Source organism: Magnolia sinica, chromosome 5 (genome assembly GCF_029962835.1).
Source record: "Magnolia sinica isolate HGM2019 chromosome 5, MsV1, whole genome shotgun sequence".
Classification (NCBI taxonomy): Eukaryota; Viridiplantae; Streptophyta; class Magnoliopsida; order Magnoliales; family Magnoliaceae; genus Magnolia; species Magnolia sinica.
Genome location: NC_080577.1, coordinates 81,112,921 through 81,131,601, shown reverse-complemented (window position 1 = coordinate 81,131,601; position 18,681 = coordinate 81,112,921). Strand labels below are relative to the sequence as shown.

At 41.0% G+C, this 18,681-nt stretch overlaps 1 protein-coding gene across 3 annotated transcripts in view; it reads right to left on the bottom strand.

Annotated features, from left to right (window-relative positions):
- Positions 1-871: 871 nt before the first annotated feature.
- The window catches only part of LOC131246191 (probable UDP-N-acetylglucosamine--peptide N-acetylglucosaminyltransferase SEC), a 70,064-nt gene continuing 52,254 nt past the window's right edge, over positions 872-18,681 (bottom strand). For 2 of the 3 annotated variants that reach the window (XM_058246098.1, XM_058246099.1), the window contains 2 exons: positions 3,316-3,463; positions 872-1,547 (listed from right to left, as the gene is read on the bottom strand). In XM_058246098.1, the coding sequence (XP_058102081.1) occupies positions 1,171-1,547; positions 3,316-3,463 (525 nt within the window). In that variant the 3' untranslated portion in view covers positions 872-1,170. The remainder of the gene's footprint in view (positions 1,548-3,315; positions 3,464-18,681) is intronic. The other variant, XM_058246100.1, reaches the window with a different exon arrangement.

The following is an 18,681-nucleotide window of genomic DNA, read 5'->3' as shown; positions in this document are numbered from 1 at the left end:
CTACAACATAAGGATAGGTCATGCAAACAGGACCAGTAGAGATCATTTGGGAATATTCATGTCAGCCTATGTCGGTCAGGTTGTGCAATTGAATCCTACCATTTCTCAAAACCTAAGCCATGGGTCATACCAGCACAACGTAAGGTTGGGTTGCACAATCAGGACCACTAGAGATCATTCAGGAAAATTCATCACATCCTATTTCGTGTTGGCTTTTGCAATTGAATCATTAGAGGCGATTCCCAGAAATTCATTCACAGTACCATTAAAAGCTCTGCAAACGGTACCGAAGTTAAGGCCATTATGTAGGGATTAATCATGGCCAAATGTATAAAAATATTGAAATAATTATATCATTGAAGGAGACTCCTTATTTGCCTTTTCCATCTTCCATCTACTAGAAGGGAAAATGCACCAGGATTTCCCATGTATATGGTTTTTCTTACCCCCTTTTGTTGTGTAATCATGTAATACCTTCCTTTGGCCCTTTCATTACCAAAATTAAAATTAAATATGGCAAACGGTAAGGCAGTTCCCACAGGAAAGATTGAAGAGGCAACTCACAGCATGTGCGCTGGCCATCCATCATCTAGGAGTCACCATGAAGATGGCATGAGCTGAAATGGCCATACTGTCATCTAGGAGGACTAATCATTTCAGCACATCCAGTCCATCTTTCTCATGATTATGTGGCCCACATGAATGGACCAGATTATTTTGTTTAATAACAGCGTGTTAACAACTACTACATCAGGGCCTAGATATTGCAAGTTGGCCTCAAATCACTTCTTCGATCTTTACTGCATGAACCATCCTGTCATTTCTCAACAAAATACACTTGGTTAACTCCCGAATATCCCATGGAGTGATGTGATGGACATGCCAGAATATACTAGGGCATGTTGGAGGAATTCCAATGTTCTCCCAAGCATTTGCTCATCCCAATAAATTTTACATGTAGAGCCCACCTTCTGGCAACAAAATAGTTCATATGGTGGCACAACAGTGGATGGGAGACACCCCAAATCCCCTATGGAGGGCACTGCTCTACCATTGCTGGGTCGAACAAAGGACATGCCTCTTTCAATCGAAACTTAAATATGATTCCATTTTAATATGAAAACACACATTCAACAGAAACTAGAAGAGCTGATACCTGAATAAGATGGCTTACTTCTCTTCAACTAGAGATGTTTCCATGGCTGTACATATCCTAGACATTGCTACTGCTTTCATCATGTTGGATTTGGCCGCATCTAGAAGAGGATCCACCTCTAAAGCCTTGCCAAAACAACTCTTGGCATCCTCCCATCTGCCCTCTGCGACAAACACGAGTCCTAGATTATTGTATGCAGGAGCATATCCAGGGCGCAGTTCAAATGATTTCGCAAACATGGCTTTTGCACGTTCGAACTGCTTTTGCTGTCGATAGAGATTCCCGAGGTTAGAAAGAATGGTGTGTGCCTCTTGGTCCGTTGCCAATGAAAGCCCCCTTTTGTACACTTCCTCAGCCATTGACTGGTCATCAGATAGCTGCAATGAGACACCTGTGAAATATGCAACCAATCACACCATAACAAACCTATGTCCTCAACCCACCACACAGGAACCCCTAGACCATGTAACAAGAATGGGGATCACTACTTACAAGCACCCATCTGCAAGCACCAAAAATGGTGTCCCACATGCGATCATGTGACATATACAAGATCCGGGCTGTTTGCAAGGCCGCCACACATCCACTGAATCTGAACACTGGTTTACATTTTGCACATTTCATCTGGTCATATACACATGGCATGCTTGAAGAGTGGATCAGCTTGGTGGGCTCAGTCAGATTGATTATATGGACAAAGGAACGGCCTGGATATTGCATATTGTACCATGTTGGCAAGGATGGGGTCCTTGCAGTTTGTGTTTGCAGATGAGGACTTGCAAGTAAGCATTCCTTGACAAAAATACTCAAATTAAAATTTAGAGGAAAACAAACAAAAAAAAAAAGAAGAAGAAGAAGAAGAAGAAGAAGAAGAAAGAAGAAAGAAAGAAAAGAAAAGAAAAGAAAAAGAAAAAGAAAAAAGAAAAAAGAATTGCCATGTTGGCACTCGCATCTAGTGTTACCTGGACACTTCTACTATGTAAGCTTTTGCCTAGCTGACACTTGGACACTCCTTGACATGACACAACAGTTCAAAAATTATACCTACAAAGTGTCCTTGTGATGTCATAGAAAAGTGCCGCATATTGGACATTTTAAGTGATGTGTCCAGACATTTTTCTGCACAAAGATTTCATTTCACCCTCCTCTTTTCTGTTTTTTTCTTTTTTCTTTTATTTGTTACATAAATTTCTATTGTCAAGACAGATCTCCCTCCCTCCCTCTCACGATTCTAGTTCATTTTCCATTATAGATACCATGGTGAATATAACCAAAAAATAAAAATAAAAAATACACACCTGTTGTTCCTTTTGTTATTTTGTTTCAGTTCTAATATTCGAGAGAACAAGTGACATTTTATCTATGATTTCTGAGGTTTTGTTAATCAATTATTTATCAGTTTGAAGTTTTGAAGTACCAGTAATTTGTTTCTATTAAAACTATTTGAATATTCTTTCTAATTTCCTGTCTTTAATGTTTCCATTGTTTTATTTATTTACTTAAATTATTGTTTATTTGTATATGGAAGTGTCCCTTTGCCTAGATTTTTTAAGTATGTTGTGCCAGACACTTTAGGACACTTTGGCACTTGGCACCCAAGCCACATGTCTACATAACACCGCAGGGTGTGAGTTTGTATTTGGAATACATTGGTTTGAATCTTTCTATTGTTTTTCACCGTGGCCTACTCAAACCATAGAAGAGGGATTATAATCTTTGGCCCGAGGATAAGCACAGTACCAACTACCAACAGGTGTTCATCTGTGCAAATGTGACCTGTTGTTCAATCATACAGATGATTACCATTAGAAATGGTGGATGCATATTCACCAAAAGTCTCCTCAATCCAACCTTTCAATCTGTCACCTTTCAACAATATGTTTAAGAAGATAAATGCACAGATGGCCAACATTCAACTGAAAAAGAAAAAGGTCAAGATTGCTAGCTAGGATTGTCAAGTCTGTGAGGTTTCAAGGCATTGTACATCCACATGGGGCTCAACAGACCAATCAACTGGATCACTGAATGATGGGCCACAATTGAAAAAAAAAAATTTTGAAAACCCGAGTATACATCATATCATGGGCATGAGGATATTATAATTCGACAACCAGAAAACAAGCAAAAATTAAAGGGGGGAAAAAAGAACAAAAGATTACCAAGATTTGACCATGTGTAGCTGCATTCCTTGCAGCGTGCGACTGCAGCCTTGAGGTACTTCTGTGATGTCTTGAACTGTAGCGTGCAAAGCTTGTAGAGACCCAGTTGGTTCCACGGCCCCACATCATCAGAGTCCTCCTCCATTGCCTGTTAGAAACAAATAGATGCAATATGTTAAACTCATAGATTCACTTAACAACCTGCATGACTTTGTGCCCATTGTCTAGCAAGAAGGCAATTGTGGTAGTATGCCCTGCACCCAGAGGCAGCAAGGTCTTTGCATGCTTATCCAGAGTTTAAACTTTCAAGTAAAGTGGAAGTATATGATCCTCAGCACAAAATTATGTATGGAATGCTTTAGCCTGAGAACAAATGCCCCTTTGGTTCTTCATACCACAATCCGTTGGGCCCCACTATGGATTGACAATGTCTCAAAAGTTTCCCCTTCCTTACCCTTCGATTAGTGGTCTGCAAAAAGAGTTATGAATACCTACATTAAACAACAGAAATGCCAAAGATTGGATGGCTGGGATCTTTCAACCAAAGAGATTCTGACATCAGGTACATATCAATAGTCCAAATGACCAAACTGCTGTGGCCTGAGGATACTATAAACATCCTTTGTTCAAGAATCATGTAATACCTACTAAGCGAGAAATTCACCATGCTTGGGTTGTCAAGACATGATAACTGTTCACCAGTGACTGTTGAAAAAGCATAGCAACAGGGATTAAATGACCGTGTCTGTGCACCTGGATATTGGTGTCAGTGTATCTCTTCCCTTCATCTTTCCGAGGTGTGTTCTGACATCCATGGAAGAGAATTGTACAGCATGGAAGAAGGTTTGTCATGTGTGATGGCTTAAGCAATTATGTGATCGCATAAGCCCATGCATATGGCATATGCAATGGTCACATATGGCATATGCATGGTATGCGATCGCATAATGACATGTGATTGCATAGTCTCCAACGGTCAGAAATCTGACTTTTGGAGCGTAAGTTTTTTTTTTTTGAACTCCGGTTCTTTTTCCTATTAAAAGGCACTCCCCTCTTGTCCATTTGCATTACATCTTCCCCAAAACTCTCATACACTCTCTTGCTCTTATTCTAAAGCCCTCAAATCCCATACTTTCATTCTCTCTTTCATATTTCATTTGAAGACAAGAATCAATCTTCATTCTTCATACTTCAAGAAGACAAGAAAACGAGATCACAACTCACAAGAAGCAATCTTCATTCTCTTCAATCTCTCATTCTATTTCTATTATCTTTTATTCTCTTATTCACTCTCTCTCTTCTCTAATCTATTTTATTTCTCTAATTCTCTAATCTCATTCGCTCAACTCTGATACTCTCATCTCATCTCTCAATATTTCTTTCCTTAGCATCTATTTCTAATCTCTGCTCTAAGAAGTTTAAGTGAGAAAGTATCTAACTTAAACTTATTTACACAAATGACCGGTGGTCAATGTATGTAGTTGACCTGACTAGGAGGGATATAGCACTATAGAAGCTAGCCATGAAAAATCTTGGCCTTACATGTTTTTCGAGCAGTTACGAGCACAACTGGAATACATTCAAGTCGGTAAGTTTTACAACTTAAAGTTCTACAATTCACTTTCAGTTTCAATGATAAATTGTTAATTCACATTTAATTGAAATTTCTAAATGTTATGCAGATTCACACGAAAAAAAGGAAATTGTCTCGAGCAAAAAAAAAAAAACTTAATGACCTCGTCTTCGCCCAGTATAACCAGAAGTTGCGGAAAAGATTTTACACTAGGCGACAAAAGTCTGGATTCTATGATCCTATTAACCTACATGATTTGGAGGCAGATAGTGAATGGCTTGTGGAGACAAATGATCCAGTCTTTGCCAGTGAGACCTTTACAAGGGCCCAAGTCAAAAACATCGCTTATGGATCCACACCCAGCAAAAGTTCTCAAAAGCAGAGAAGAGGGGCGACAACTTATGTGAACAGATGATGAAGAAACAGAAGAAGATGAAGTGTACGTTGAAGAAGGAGGTGACTAACGATAATGATGACAATTAGAGCTAGGCAAAATTCGGACCGATCCGACGGATCTGACCCGCTCCAACAGATCCGAACCGATCCAATCCGAACCGAAGGCCAGGATCGGGCCAGATTGAGTTGGCCCAGTCAAATCTTTCATGCATCTGATACCATGTCACGTGGGTCCCACATGGGGCCCACCACATGTGTCTATTATATATATATATATATATATATATATATATATATATATATATATATATATATATATATATATATATATAATTTTTACTCTTTTACTTTTGCCCTACCCACCTGCACCCGAACCGAACCCAAAATCCCTAAAATCCCTCCCTCAAATCCTCAAAACCCCTAAAATCTCTAAAATCCCTCCCTCAAATCCCCAACATCCCTCCCTCTCTCTTTCTCTACCCGAACAAGCAGCCATCTCGATCCGGCCACTCCACTCAGCATCCTGGCCCACTCATCAGTCATCATCACCTCATCTGTCTCTACCCGAACGAGCGCCGCACCCGGCCATCCTAACTAGCCACTCAGCAACCCGGCCCACTCATCATCACCATTCATCATCTCCATTCATCAGGTAGGTACGAAGGTTTCATTTTTATTTATATTTTTAAAAAAATTTAGCCTGTATTTTGGACTATTTTGGAGCGGTGGCCCACCATTTTTATTTAAAATTTTCCAAAAATAAAAATAAAAATCAGGACCGATCCAAACCGTACCCAATCCGATCTGACTCGATTTCCCCGACCAAGTCGAACTCGGATCGGATCAGGCCAGCAATGGTCCGGATCGGATCGAGTCAGATGACCCGGACTCGGTCTCGAATCGGATTGAGTTCGAGTCAGGCCATGAAAATTTCCGACCGAGTCGAGTTGGACCCAATCCGATCCGACTCAACTCGATGCCCAGCTCTAATGACAATGATGATGGTGGTGATGTGCCACAATGGGAGAGGGAACAATGTATATAGTAGATTAGTAGTTTGTAGATTTTGTTTATCAATAAAATTATTAAATTTTTATTAATAAGTTGTTGAGTTGTTGTTAATTTGTAGTTTTTTACGTCTTGTGGTTAATAGTTTGTAACTTATTAGTACACAAATTAGATTAAAAATTGAAATAGATAAACAAAATCAAATTGGAGTACTTGTCTTTATGAAAAAAAAAAATCAGATTTTTCCCTTTTTTTGCATTTTTTCATTTTTTTCCAAAAAGAAAAAGAAAAATTCATGTGTGATCGCATAAGCAATCACACATGTACGATTGCTTAAGCAATTTGACAACAATGATGAGAATAGAATTGCTCCAATTGTGATGAAGGTTGGCCTTTTCACTAGGTTTACTACTGGTTTCAACCCAATGTGGGGCCCGAGATTTAGCTCTGTTGTTTAATGAATTTGGAAGGTTGACAGGAATGGTGATTCTTGGCTATCAAGAGTTTGGGCCTACCGAGTATTTATTTTTTAATAGCACAAGTATGAGGTTAAGGCACAAAAGATGGTTGATTAATTGAGTGACAGAACATGGGAGCCAGGAAGCTAACTATAAACTTCGAAAATTACAGAGATCCCAAGACATATAAGGCAAGGTATGAGGTGTCGGATGGGGAAGGAGTTGTTAGCTCCTGCTGCACCAAAAGGTTGTGAGGGCAGCATCTAATGAAACGGGCTGATCACAGTCTTCAAGGAAACTTGCCATTGAATGCTACAGATGCAATGCTTTTCTTTATGTGTCTAAAAGGAGAAGCATCAATGGTCCTGAAGGACGCTTGGGGAAATCATGAGATATGTTGACAAATCTATTCTGATAGGAAGTTGAACCCAAGTCATCTACCAACACAATCTGGCTTAAAGTATGGGGTCTATCTCAATCTGTGCGCCATGAAGACCTTCCTGGCCATCAAGTCCTATTGTGAAGGGGCTCTAGATGTGGACCGAAAGGTTGACTGCAGGGAGGAGCTCAAGGTTGGAAGGTTAAGAGTTCTTGCTGACAGCTAATGGAAACGAACTTTAATATCTTGTTGAAAATCGGTGTTTACCGTAGCACTCACCCCTCTATAGAGTGAGACATTAGCCACACGCTATTTCTAAATTTTAATTAAAATCATCATCTTCTAAGCTTTATCCCAACTTACTGGGTTTGGCTACATGAATCCTTTTCCACCATTCCACTCTATCAAGGGCTATAACTTCACTTAGAACATAGGTAATCAAGTCTTTACTTAGTACCTCCACCCATGTCCTTTTGGGCAAGGTATAAAAAAACGGTTACATAATGGCCATAACGGCTATTACGTAACGGTAACGGCCATAACCGTTATGTGTTATGGGGTCGTAATGCCGTTACAGGAAAACTGCCTGTAACAACTAGGGTGTGCAATATCGGTTATATATTGGTTGTATCAACCGATACGTAACAGTAACGATTGACCCCGTTACGCGATATGGGGTCGTAACGGCCACACCCTCTTTTTTGTGCCCGTAACGGCCATTACGGTACCGTAACAACTGTTACGGGCCTAACGAAAATAGGAAAAAAAAAAAAAAAAAAAAACATACCTTTTTTCTTTCTTTCTTTTCTTCTTCTCCTCCTCCTTCTCGGGTTGCGGGTGCGGCCCTGCTGCGTCTCCCCCTCTTGTTTTCTCCTTCTCTCTTTTTCCCTTTCTTTCCCCCTCGTTTTCTCCTTCTCTCTCATTTTCCCTTTCTTTCCCTCTCATTTTTTTCTTTTTCCCTCTCATTTCTCTCTCCCTCTCTCGGTCTTGAAAAAAATGAATAGGTGGCGTGGCTGTAAAACAGCCATGCACCTTTTTTTTAAGTGGTCTGCGCCGCACGCCGCTTAGTGCACTTGCACTGTTTTAGTGCATGCGGCCCACCTTGATTTATGTATTGTATTATATATCCATGCCACCCATTAGTTTTTCTTGATCATTTCAAGGTATGGTCCCTAAAATAAAGCAGATCCAGATCTCAAGTGGACCGCATAGTAGGATTGAATGCCCACTGTGCACTTGCATTGTTTTAGTGCATGCGGCCCACCTTGATTTAGGTATTGTATTATATATCCATGCCACCCATCAATTTTTCCTGATCATTTCAAGGCATGGTCCCTAAAATGAAGCAGATCCAGATCTCAAGTGGACCGCACAGTAGGATTGAATGCCCACTGGGCACTTGCATTGTTTTAGTGCATGCAACCCACCTTAATTTATGTGTTGTATTATATATCCATGCTACCCATCAGTTTTTCCTGATCATTTCAAGGCATGGTCCCTAAAATGATGCAAATCCAGATCTCAAGTGGACCGCACAGTAGGATTGAATGCCCAATGTTAAAAACTATTATGGCCCACTGTAATGTTTATTTACCATCGAATCAACTAATAAGGTTGCATGGACATAGATTAAGGAAAACACAAGTCACTTAAAAATAAAAAATAAAATAATAATAATAATAATAATAATAATAGAAGTTTTAATTGTGGGAATTCAATCCCTACTGTGTGGTCCACCAAAGATTTGGATTTGCCTCATTTTTTGGACCATGCCCTAAAATAAGTTGGCAAAAAGGATGGACAGCATGGATATACAACAAATGCATCATGAATTTAATGTAGATTTGGGGCATCAAATGGTCCACCAAATTAGCTCTAAATCGACAACACTAATTACTTGAATATAATTTCAAATTTTTTCTTAAGATTTATTGGGAAATTTTATATTAATTTATTAGATATATGAATTATAAATTGGACATAAAAGTCCCTAGATTGTATGTTGAAATAAAATGTACACAAGTCATAAGGTATGTAATACACCAATACTTGCAAATAGAGATATTATGGTATTAGATTCATTCTAATTAATTCACATTGATATTATATAATTAGACAATTAAATATAAAAGATCTATAGACAATACTAGGTTGTCAAGTTTATAAATTCATCAGGCAGTCCGATACAACTTCTCACCAAAGAGTGGACCATTACACCACCATAAACATGTTCCAAATTATAAATAAATGCATATTTGGAATATTTAAAATATTCCGGATTTAATGGATGTTTTTCCATAATTTTTTGACGAAAAAAAAAAATTGCACCATTACGAGACCCGTATCGGCCGTTACGGCCCCGTATTGGCCGATACGGGGCGTATCCGTATAGGTAACGATGGGCACCATTACACCCACCGATACCGATACGGAATACCTTGGTAACAACCTGTAATGGACCCGTAACGATCTCGAAACAGGTTTTTTCAAAAATAAAAATAAAAATGCCATAACGGCCGTTATAGGGGGCTATAACAGCCATTACGGCCCATATCGTTAACGATAACAGTGGTAGCCGTTATGGCCACCGTTACCGTTATTGGACACCTTGCTTTTGAGCCTTCCCCTTGCCCTTTTAGAGACTTCAACTGTACGAACTCACTCCTAACAGGCGCAGTTCTTGGTCTCCAGTGCACATGACCAAACCATCTAAGTCTACTTTACCTCATCTTATTACATATCGGTGGTACTCCTAAAGTCCCTCAAATACATTCATTTCTAATTTTCTCCTTCCTTGTCTTGCCACTCATCCATCTCAACATCCTCATTTCAAGTACACTAATCCCATGGACCTATTCCTTAACTACTGAATATTATGTCCCATAAAGTATGGTTGGTGCTATAGTCGTCCTATAAAATTCCCCTCTCAGCTGGAGTGGTATACGACGGTCACACAAAACTCCAGAGGCACATCTCCATTATTTCCACCCCACTTGAATTCTATGGCAACATCCTTCTCAATCTCTACACTCTCATGAATAACCAACCAAAGATATCGAAATTGGTCAGTTTGGAAACTTCTTCGTCAATATTAACTAATTCCTCGTTCCCACTACTATTGTTAGTAAAATTACACTCCATATACTCAATTTTACTCCTAATTTTAAATCCTTCATATTCTAAAGAACCCCAACATAAATCTACCTTTGTGTTTACGCCATCCATCGTCTTGTCAATCAAAACTACGTCATCTATAAACAACATACGCCATGAGATTTCTTCGTGCAAATGCCACGTTAATTCATTCATAATGCGAAAAAGTACGGGCTCAATGCCGAACCATGATGCAAGACTACAGTAATTGGAAACTCACTTATTTCTCCATTAGTGGTCCTCATATTTGTTACTGCCCCTTCATACATATCCTTGATCATGTCAAGATATCCTCTTGAAACTCCTCTCTCCTAACACTCACTAGATTAGCCCTTTAGGGACCCTATTGTAAGCTTTCTCTAAGTCAATAATATTGATTGATGCCATTGAAGCCTGGTCGATGGCATCGAACTATCATCGACAGGCATGCTGATTTACGAATTTAAGACATCAATCAACAATCTCTACTACGTCTTCAATCGCCATTCTTCATAGCTCTGTTTTCCTCATCTCTAAGTCTGCCTTGCATCATAGCTCCACCACTGCTTCTCGTGCACACTCCATCTTCCTTTATGCCTTTGCCAAGCCCAGAGAAGTTGCACAGAACTTGAACTTCTCTGTGGGAACCACCTTAGTGAGCATGTCCGCTGGATTCACGCTCGTGTGAATCTTCTCTAGAGTCACGCCTCCTTCCTCAAGCACTTGTCGGATAAAATGGTGACAAACATCAATGTGTTTAGTACGGGAGCGATAAACAGAGTTTTTACCCAAATTAATCACTCTTTCGTTGTCACAATTAACCGGCATGGCCTCCTGCTGAAGCTCCAATTGATTTATCATCCCTCTCAACCAAACACCTTCCTTGAATGCCTCTATCACTGCCATATACTCAGCTTCTGTCATGGAAAGAACCACCACAGACTGAAGCTTCGACATCTAACTGACCGCTCAACCAGCTAATACAAACGAGTAATCAGAAGTCAACATTCTATTGTCCAAACTACCTACGTAATCAGAATCCACATACAAGAGAAATTCTCTCTTCTTCTTTTTTTCTCAAATCTCAACGCCCCCCCCCTCCCTTCTCGAATCCACGAGGAAAAAGCACGAAAAATAGAAATAAATTCTATAAAATTCGTAATTTGATTGATGAATGAAATAAACGAGTTCACAACCCTTTAAATAGGGATACTAAGCAATGGAAGAAATTTCGTAATCAAACTATAACTAAAACTCCTAGAATTTGCAACTTACTATTTATAGACGGTCATGATGTCTACTAGTGTGCAAAGTTTTCGGCCAAAAATAGTAAGTGTCCTATTTGGCTTCAATACATTGTTCTCCTAATTATTCTAAGCACTTTTCATGTTGGGCACAACTCATAAAGCCCAACGGATGAAGAGTTATAATCAAACTAAAACTTACTATTTATAGTAAAAACAGAATTAAAACAGGGAAACGACCGTCGATCTAATGGTATTTTGCAAATTCGGCGTGGGTAACACAGCGTAGCAGGGTTCGGTGGCTAAAGTAGCTCGTCCTACTCCAAAATCATTATGGTACATCGAATAACTCATTCCGGATTGTGAGATGCGCCCAATTTAAGGTCTGACGGTCTAAATCACTTTTGTCGTCAACCGGGCCTTTCTGATCCATCTTGGCCATGAAACTGTCCACAACCCGCTCTACATTAATCCCCTCCACTTCAAAAGAACTCGTCCTCGAGTTCTCGTCTTGCTTTAGTTCATGATACTCGGTCAAGTTCACGATGTTGAAAGTTCGTGAGATTGTCATGTCATCTAGAAGATCAACAACGTAAGCGTTGTCATTGATCTTTCGGATGATTGGTACCATCCAATCTTCTTATTCTTTAAATTGTTGTACGTCTCGGTCGGAAATCTCTCTTTGCGTAGATGGACCATAACGTGGTCACCCACCTCGAACACTTTTTGTTGCCGATATTTGTCTGTTTACTACTTGTACTTCTTGTTCAAGCCACGTAGCTTGGTCTACACCTCTTCATGAATGCCCATGATCCTGCCTGCCATATGTTCTATTGCAATGCTCATGTCTGGGAGCTTGGGCAGAGGAACCAAGTCAAGTATGTAGCAAGATAATCGTCCGTAAATAATCTGGAACGGGGACTTCCTTGTCAAGCGGTTCACCATGTTGTTGAATGCAAACTTCGCTTGAGACAAGGCCAAATCCCACTGCTTCAGTTTTTCACCTGAAATACATCGAAGGAGGTTTCCAAACGTGCGATTCACAACTTTAGTCTGCCCATTAGTCTGTGAGTGGCAAGCGCTGCTGAACTAAAGTCGTATATCGAATCGAGTCCACAAAGTCCACCAAAAGTTACTAATGAACTTTGTGTCACGATCAGAAGTAATGGTCTTGGGGACCCCGTGTACCATGAACACTGAATCCATGTCGCATTGTATTCATGGGAGACAAGCACGAAGTCCATAGATAAATCCTCTCAAGGGCCGTCAAGCACAGGTAACGAGGTGTAGAGGCTCGTATTCTGAAATTGCCCCTTGGAGGTCTGACAAACATGACAACGTTATACTACTTTTCCCACGTCACGTACTAATTGCGGCTAGTAATACCGCTCCTCCACAAGAACTCGCGTCTTGTCTCACTCAAGGTGTTCACCAAGGCCACCTCCACGTAACTCCTAAATAATCTGCTCGCTCAAAGAACTTTGAGGGATGCGCAATCGATTCCCTTTGAAGAGGAAATCATCCTACATATGTAAGTCATTGGGATGACCTTCTTGGCACTTTATCTAAGAATCTTTGAAGTCCTCGTCCTTAGCATATAACTCCTTAAGACAATCGAAGTCAACCACCTCATTGCTCATTGTAACAAGTAGTGATGCACGACGGTTAAGCCACCTTGTTCTGCTGCCCTGACTTGTGCTTCAAAACAAACATGAATTCCTGCAAAAAACGCAACCCATCTAGCATGCACGCGATTCATGTTAGTATGACTATTAATAAACTTTAATGTTTGATGGTCATTGTAAAGAACAAACTCTCTTTGAATCAAATAATGCCACCAATGTCGCAGCGCCTGAACAACTACGTACGACTCAAGCTCATACGTCGATCACTTCTTTCGGGCTTCGCAGAGCTTCTCGCTGTAGAAGGCTATCGACATGCCTTCCTGTGATAATACTCCAATTCCGACATATGAAACTTCACACTCAACTTGAAACAACTTGTCAAAATTAGGAAGAACCAAGACCGGTGTTATGGACAATCGATGCTTGATCTTATGAAAGCTCTTGTCAGCCTCATCGGTCCAATAAAACGGTCTCTTTTTCATGCAATCTGTTATAGGTGCGACTACAGAGCTAAAATTTCACACGAATCAACGATAGAAGGTCGCCAACCCGTGTAAACTCATCACTTCATGAATGTTTATCGAGATCGGCCATTCCTTAATGGCTCGCACCTTTTCATTGTCCACACGGATGCCTGTGGACGTTACAACGAATCCTAGGAACAACAGGCTGTCCATTAAAAAGTTGCACTTCTTCAGGTTGAGGTACAACTTGTTAACTTGTAAGACATGCAGCACCTGCCTGAGATGTTCCCTGTGCTTTGTCTCATCCTACCTATATATCAGGATGTCATCAAAATATACTACCACAAATAGGCCGGTGAACGGTTTTAGCACTTGATTCATTAAACACATAAAAGTGCTTGGTGCGTTCGATAGACCAAAGGGCATGACCAGTCACTCATACGACCATTCCTTTGTCTTAAATGCCGTTTTCCACTCATCACCGGGTTGGATACGAATCTGATGGTACCCGCTCCTCAGGTCTAGCTTAGAGAACACATTGGCCTCTTCTAGTATATCAAGCATGTCGTCCAACCGCGGTATTGGGAACTGATATTTGATGGTAATTTTGTTGATCGCCCTGCTGTCGACGCACATGCGCCAACTCCCGTTTTTTTTTGGCGTTAACAATGCTAGCATGGCACATGGGCTCATGCTCTCTCTCAAAAGACTCTTACAGATCAATTCCTCCACCTGCCCCTGAAATATCTCACAGTCCTTTGGACTCATCTGATAATGGGGGCGGTTGGGCAGGCTAGCCCCAAGGACGAGGTCTCTGTGATGATGGATGTCCCTCATGGGGAGTAATCCATTAGGTAAATCTTCAGGCCAGACTTCCTCGAATTCATTTAGCAATAGCCTTAAACTTGAAGAATGTTTGAGGGCTCTGATTCCTCGCCCTTCACCACTACAGCGTATACATTGCCGATTTCCTTAGATTTCTCCATGAAATCCCGAATGGTCAGGAGGGAACTCCCCTCCACTCTAGAAGCTTCAAGGTAGTTCTTTGGTGCCATAAGGGCAAGGATTATCTTTCAACTATCCTTGACGAAGACGTAAACATTATCTCATCCTCAATGGGTCGCATCACGGTCCGACTGCCATGGTCGACCAAGTAACATATGGCATGCTTCAATGTCGACCGCGTCATAAAGTATTTGATCCTTATAAGTTTTGTCAATTGAAAATGAGACAGTGCATTATTCAATTACCTTGGGCTCGTTCACCCTTTTTATCCAACCAATTGAGTACGATGAAGGATGTTTTGTCGTTGGTAGATGCAACTTATCCACCATCACTCTCGAGACGATGTTTCGCTACGGCAACTGTCTATGATTACATCACAGACTTTGTCGTTGACGGTGCTCCTTGTACGGAATATATTGTGTCACTGTGGATGTAATATCTTCCGTGGGGTGTACAATAATTGCCTCACAACTAGAGATTCGCTACAATCCTCACCCGTCCATTCATCGCCATCTGCCCCTTCCTCAGTGGCTTGTTCATGTTCATCAAAGCCAGGGTTTTCTTCCGCGACCTCACCCTTCATTTATGGTTAAGTGTGCTGCGAGACGTTGAGGACAGGTGTTTAATAAGTGACCTGGTTGGCCACAGCGGTAATAATTGTTCGACCTTGGCCGAATGTAAGGATTTGAAATCCTACTCGAGCCCGCTATTGTGGATGCTACACGTTGAGGCCTAGATGAGCTGCTCCCCATATCAGGGTTTGCGGTTGCAAGAGGTTCATGACATTCTCATACCAGTTCTTTTCCTTGTGCCAGTACTGGATCCTGCGTGGGACCCGTCATGAGGGGTCGAGTTGAAGGATAATGCAAAGCAGGAACTCTTGCAAGTTACGTTTCTACCCTGCCTACCAATTGAACCCGCTTCATCCGAGGTCCCGACTACGTGCATCTGAACTCGGTCATGAATCGTCGCTCGTAACCCACCTATAAATTGTGCTACCTTCTGTGATTCGGTTTCCGACAGATCGTTTTGCATTGCCAACCGCTGGAATTCTTAGGTGTAGTCAATGACAGTTCGATTCCCCTATCAGCAGCTTTGGTGTTACAGGAACAACACATGCTCGTAATCATTAGGAAAGAATCAAGATCGAAGAAGTCTTCTCATCCGTGGCCATGATGAGATGAGCGCCTTATTCTGTCGGGCTCGTGAGAGTTGCAATTGCTCCCACCATGCAGAAGCACCAGATTTTAATTTAAACGCTACTAATTTCACCTTTTTATGCTTTAGCACGTCCATGTAATCAAAGTATCTTTCTACTTCGGCTAGCCAATCGAGGAAATCTTCTATGCATAATAAACTGTTAAAACTAGGATGTTCAACCTTACCTCGATAGTCTCTTTCAGCACGATCTAGATGATCGCCTCCATGGATTGGTCGTCGTGCAAAGCCTTCATTAAGGTCCTCGTCGCTAGAGCTCGAATCATCTGGTGTAGCCCTATGATTTACCACTGGTAGTTCTCTACGGAAATTGATGTTGTGTCGTACAGCAACCACATGCGATGAAACATCGCCTACGGCTCGGGGTGGAAGTAATGCATCTACAAGACGGTTGAGGGTTGCTTGCAGCCCTTGCATGGTCAACTGACTCTCTCAGTAGAAAGCTTCCATTCTTTCCAAAAGATAACGAATCCCTAGATCACCGTCCACAGGATTTTGGTTCATACCTTCGTTGTTTGTTATCGGCCCAAGGGGAATCCTCGCTTTGATACCAATTGACGCAGGGATAAACGTGATGAGGTTGATCACCATCTTCCTCAAGGATAACTACTCCGAATCCACGGAGCTTCTTTGGACTCCTCACAGAGACTTCTCGAAACAACGAGGAAAAAGCAAGAAAATTAGAAATAAATTCTATAAAATTCGTAATTTGATTGATGAATGGAATAAACGAGTTCACAACCATTTAAATAGGGATATTAAGCAATGGAAGAAATTTCATAATCAAACTACAACTAAAACTCCTAGAATTCACAACTTACTATAAATAGTAAACTTGCTATTTATAGACAATCGTGATGTCTACTAGTGCACAAGGTTTTCGACCAAAAAATAGTGTCCAACATGACTTCAATACGCTGTTATCCTAATTATTTTAAGCACTTTTCACATTGGGAACAACTCCTAAAGCCCAACGGATGAAGAGTTATAATCAAACTAAAACTTACTATTTATAGTAAAAACATAATTAAAACAGGGAAATGACCGTCGATTTGATGGTATTTCGCAAATTCAGAGTGGGTAACTCGGCATAGCAGGGTTGGGTGGCTAAAGTAGCTCGTACTACCCCAAAATCATATATGGTATATCGAATAACTCATTCCGAATTGTGAGATACGCCCAATTTAAGGTCTGACGGTCCGAATCACTTCTGTCATCGGCTGGGCCTTTTTTATCCATCTTGGCTATGAAACTGTTCGCAACCCGCTCTACTTCATCTAGCTTATCTCTCTCAATTGACGGTACATGAGAGTAAGCTTCACAACCAAACACACGTAATCTTAAGTACCACTCCATACTTCTTCTGGAATTTTACAATCAATGGCCGAAGAAGGGGACCGATTCGCTAAGTAACAAGTTGTATTAACGGCCTTAGTCCACAATTCTTTACCCAACCCAGTATTACTAATCATGCATCGAGCCCTCCAAGAGAGTCTGATTCATCCGCTCAGCTACACCATTCTGTTCTAGTGTGTGGCGCATTGTTTTGTGCCTCACGATCTCTTCATCCTTACAGTATTGATTAAATTCACCTGAAGTAAATTTTCCACCATTATCCGTCCTTAGTACCTTCACCTTTCGCCCTGACTGTTTTTCAACTATCGTCTTCCATTGCTTGAAAGTGGAAAATACATCGGATTTATTTTTCATAAAATAAACACATACTTTTCTGGAGTAGTCGTCAATGAATGTGACGAACCATGACGACCCTCTGGCGGAAACCATGAGCGCCAGCCCCCATGCATCAGAATACACATAACCAAGAATACCCTTACATGTTTTCCAGATTTAAAAGATAACCTTGAATGTTTACCATATATACAATGTTCGCATATACTTAAATAAAAAACATTAAACACTGGAATTAAACAACGGTCAGAAAGTACCTTCATGCCCCGCTCGCTAATGTGGCCCAGACGTGTATGCCACATACGCCCAAACATGGAATCTGCTACAGACATTGCAACTCCACCCAATGAAGTGCTCTTGATCAACCTGTAAAGGTTACCGCTCCTCTGTGCTTTCATAACAACGAGTGCCCCTTTTGAAACTTTAAGGACAATCAAAACTGGTAAACTTGCACCCAAGCGCCTTGAGTGCTCCAAGAGATATCAGGCTCTTCCTAATGTCAGGAACGTGTCTCACCTCGTTCAAGGCACGCTCCATGCCATCAAACATTTTGATGCACACCGATCCAACACCCGCCACATTATAAGCATTGTCATTGCCCATAAATACTTAGCCACCATCGCACTCTGTAACTGGTAAACCAACTCCGATGAGAAGTCATGTGATATAATGCCCCAGTATCCAAAATCCACTCATCCCTACGATCATCGTATAAGTGTCCGACCATAGATACTGATAACACATCATTTCACTCGTACCTTCATAAGACTTGGCAGTGTTAGCTTTCCTAGAAGAAGCCTCTGAGTTTTATTTTCTTGCCTTAGGATTTGTGCAATCCTTCTTCATGTGCCCAGACATTCCATAGTTCCAGCACTTCAACTTTCCCTTGCCCTTAGATTTGGATCTCGATCGAGAAGATCCATTGTCCCGCTCAGAATTCTGCCCCTCATAACCAATGCATCAGTAGAGGCACCCATATTACCATTTTTTTTTTCTCGTCGCCTTTCCTTGAAGGGTTGAGATAACAGTATCGACATCAAGGGTCGATCTACCAGTGCACAACGAGTCCCTGAATGACTCAGACGAAGTCGGAAGGAAATTCAACAAGATGCACGCCTAATCCTCATCTTGTTAAAGTTGCTAATGTTGGCCTCGACATCACCTCCCTCTGCCAT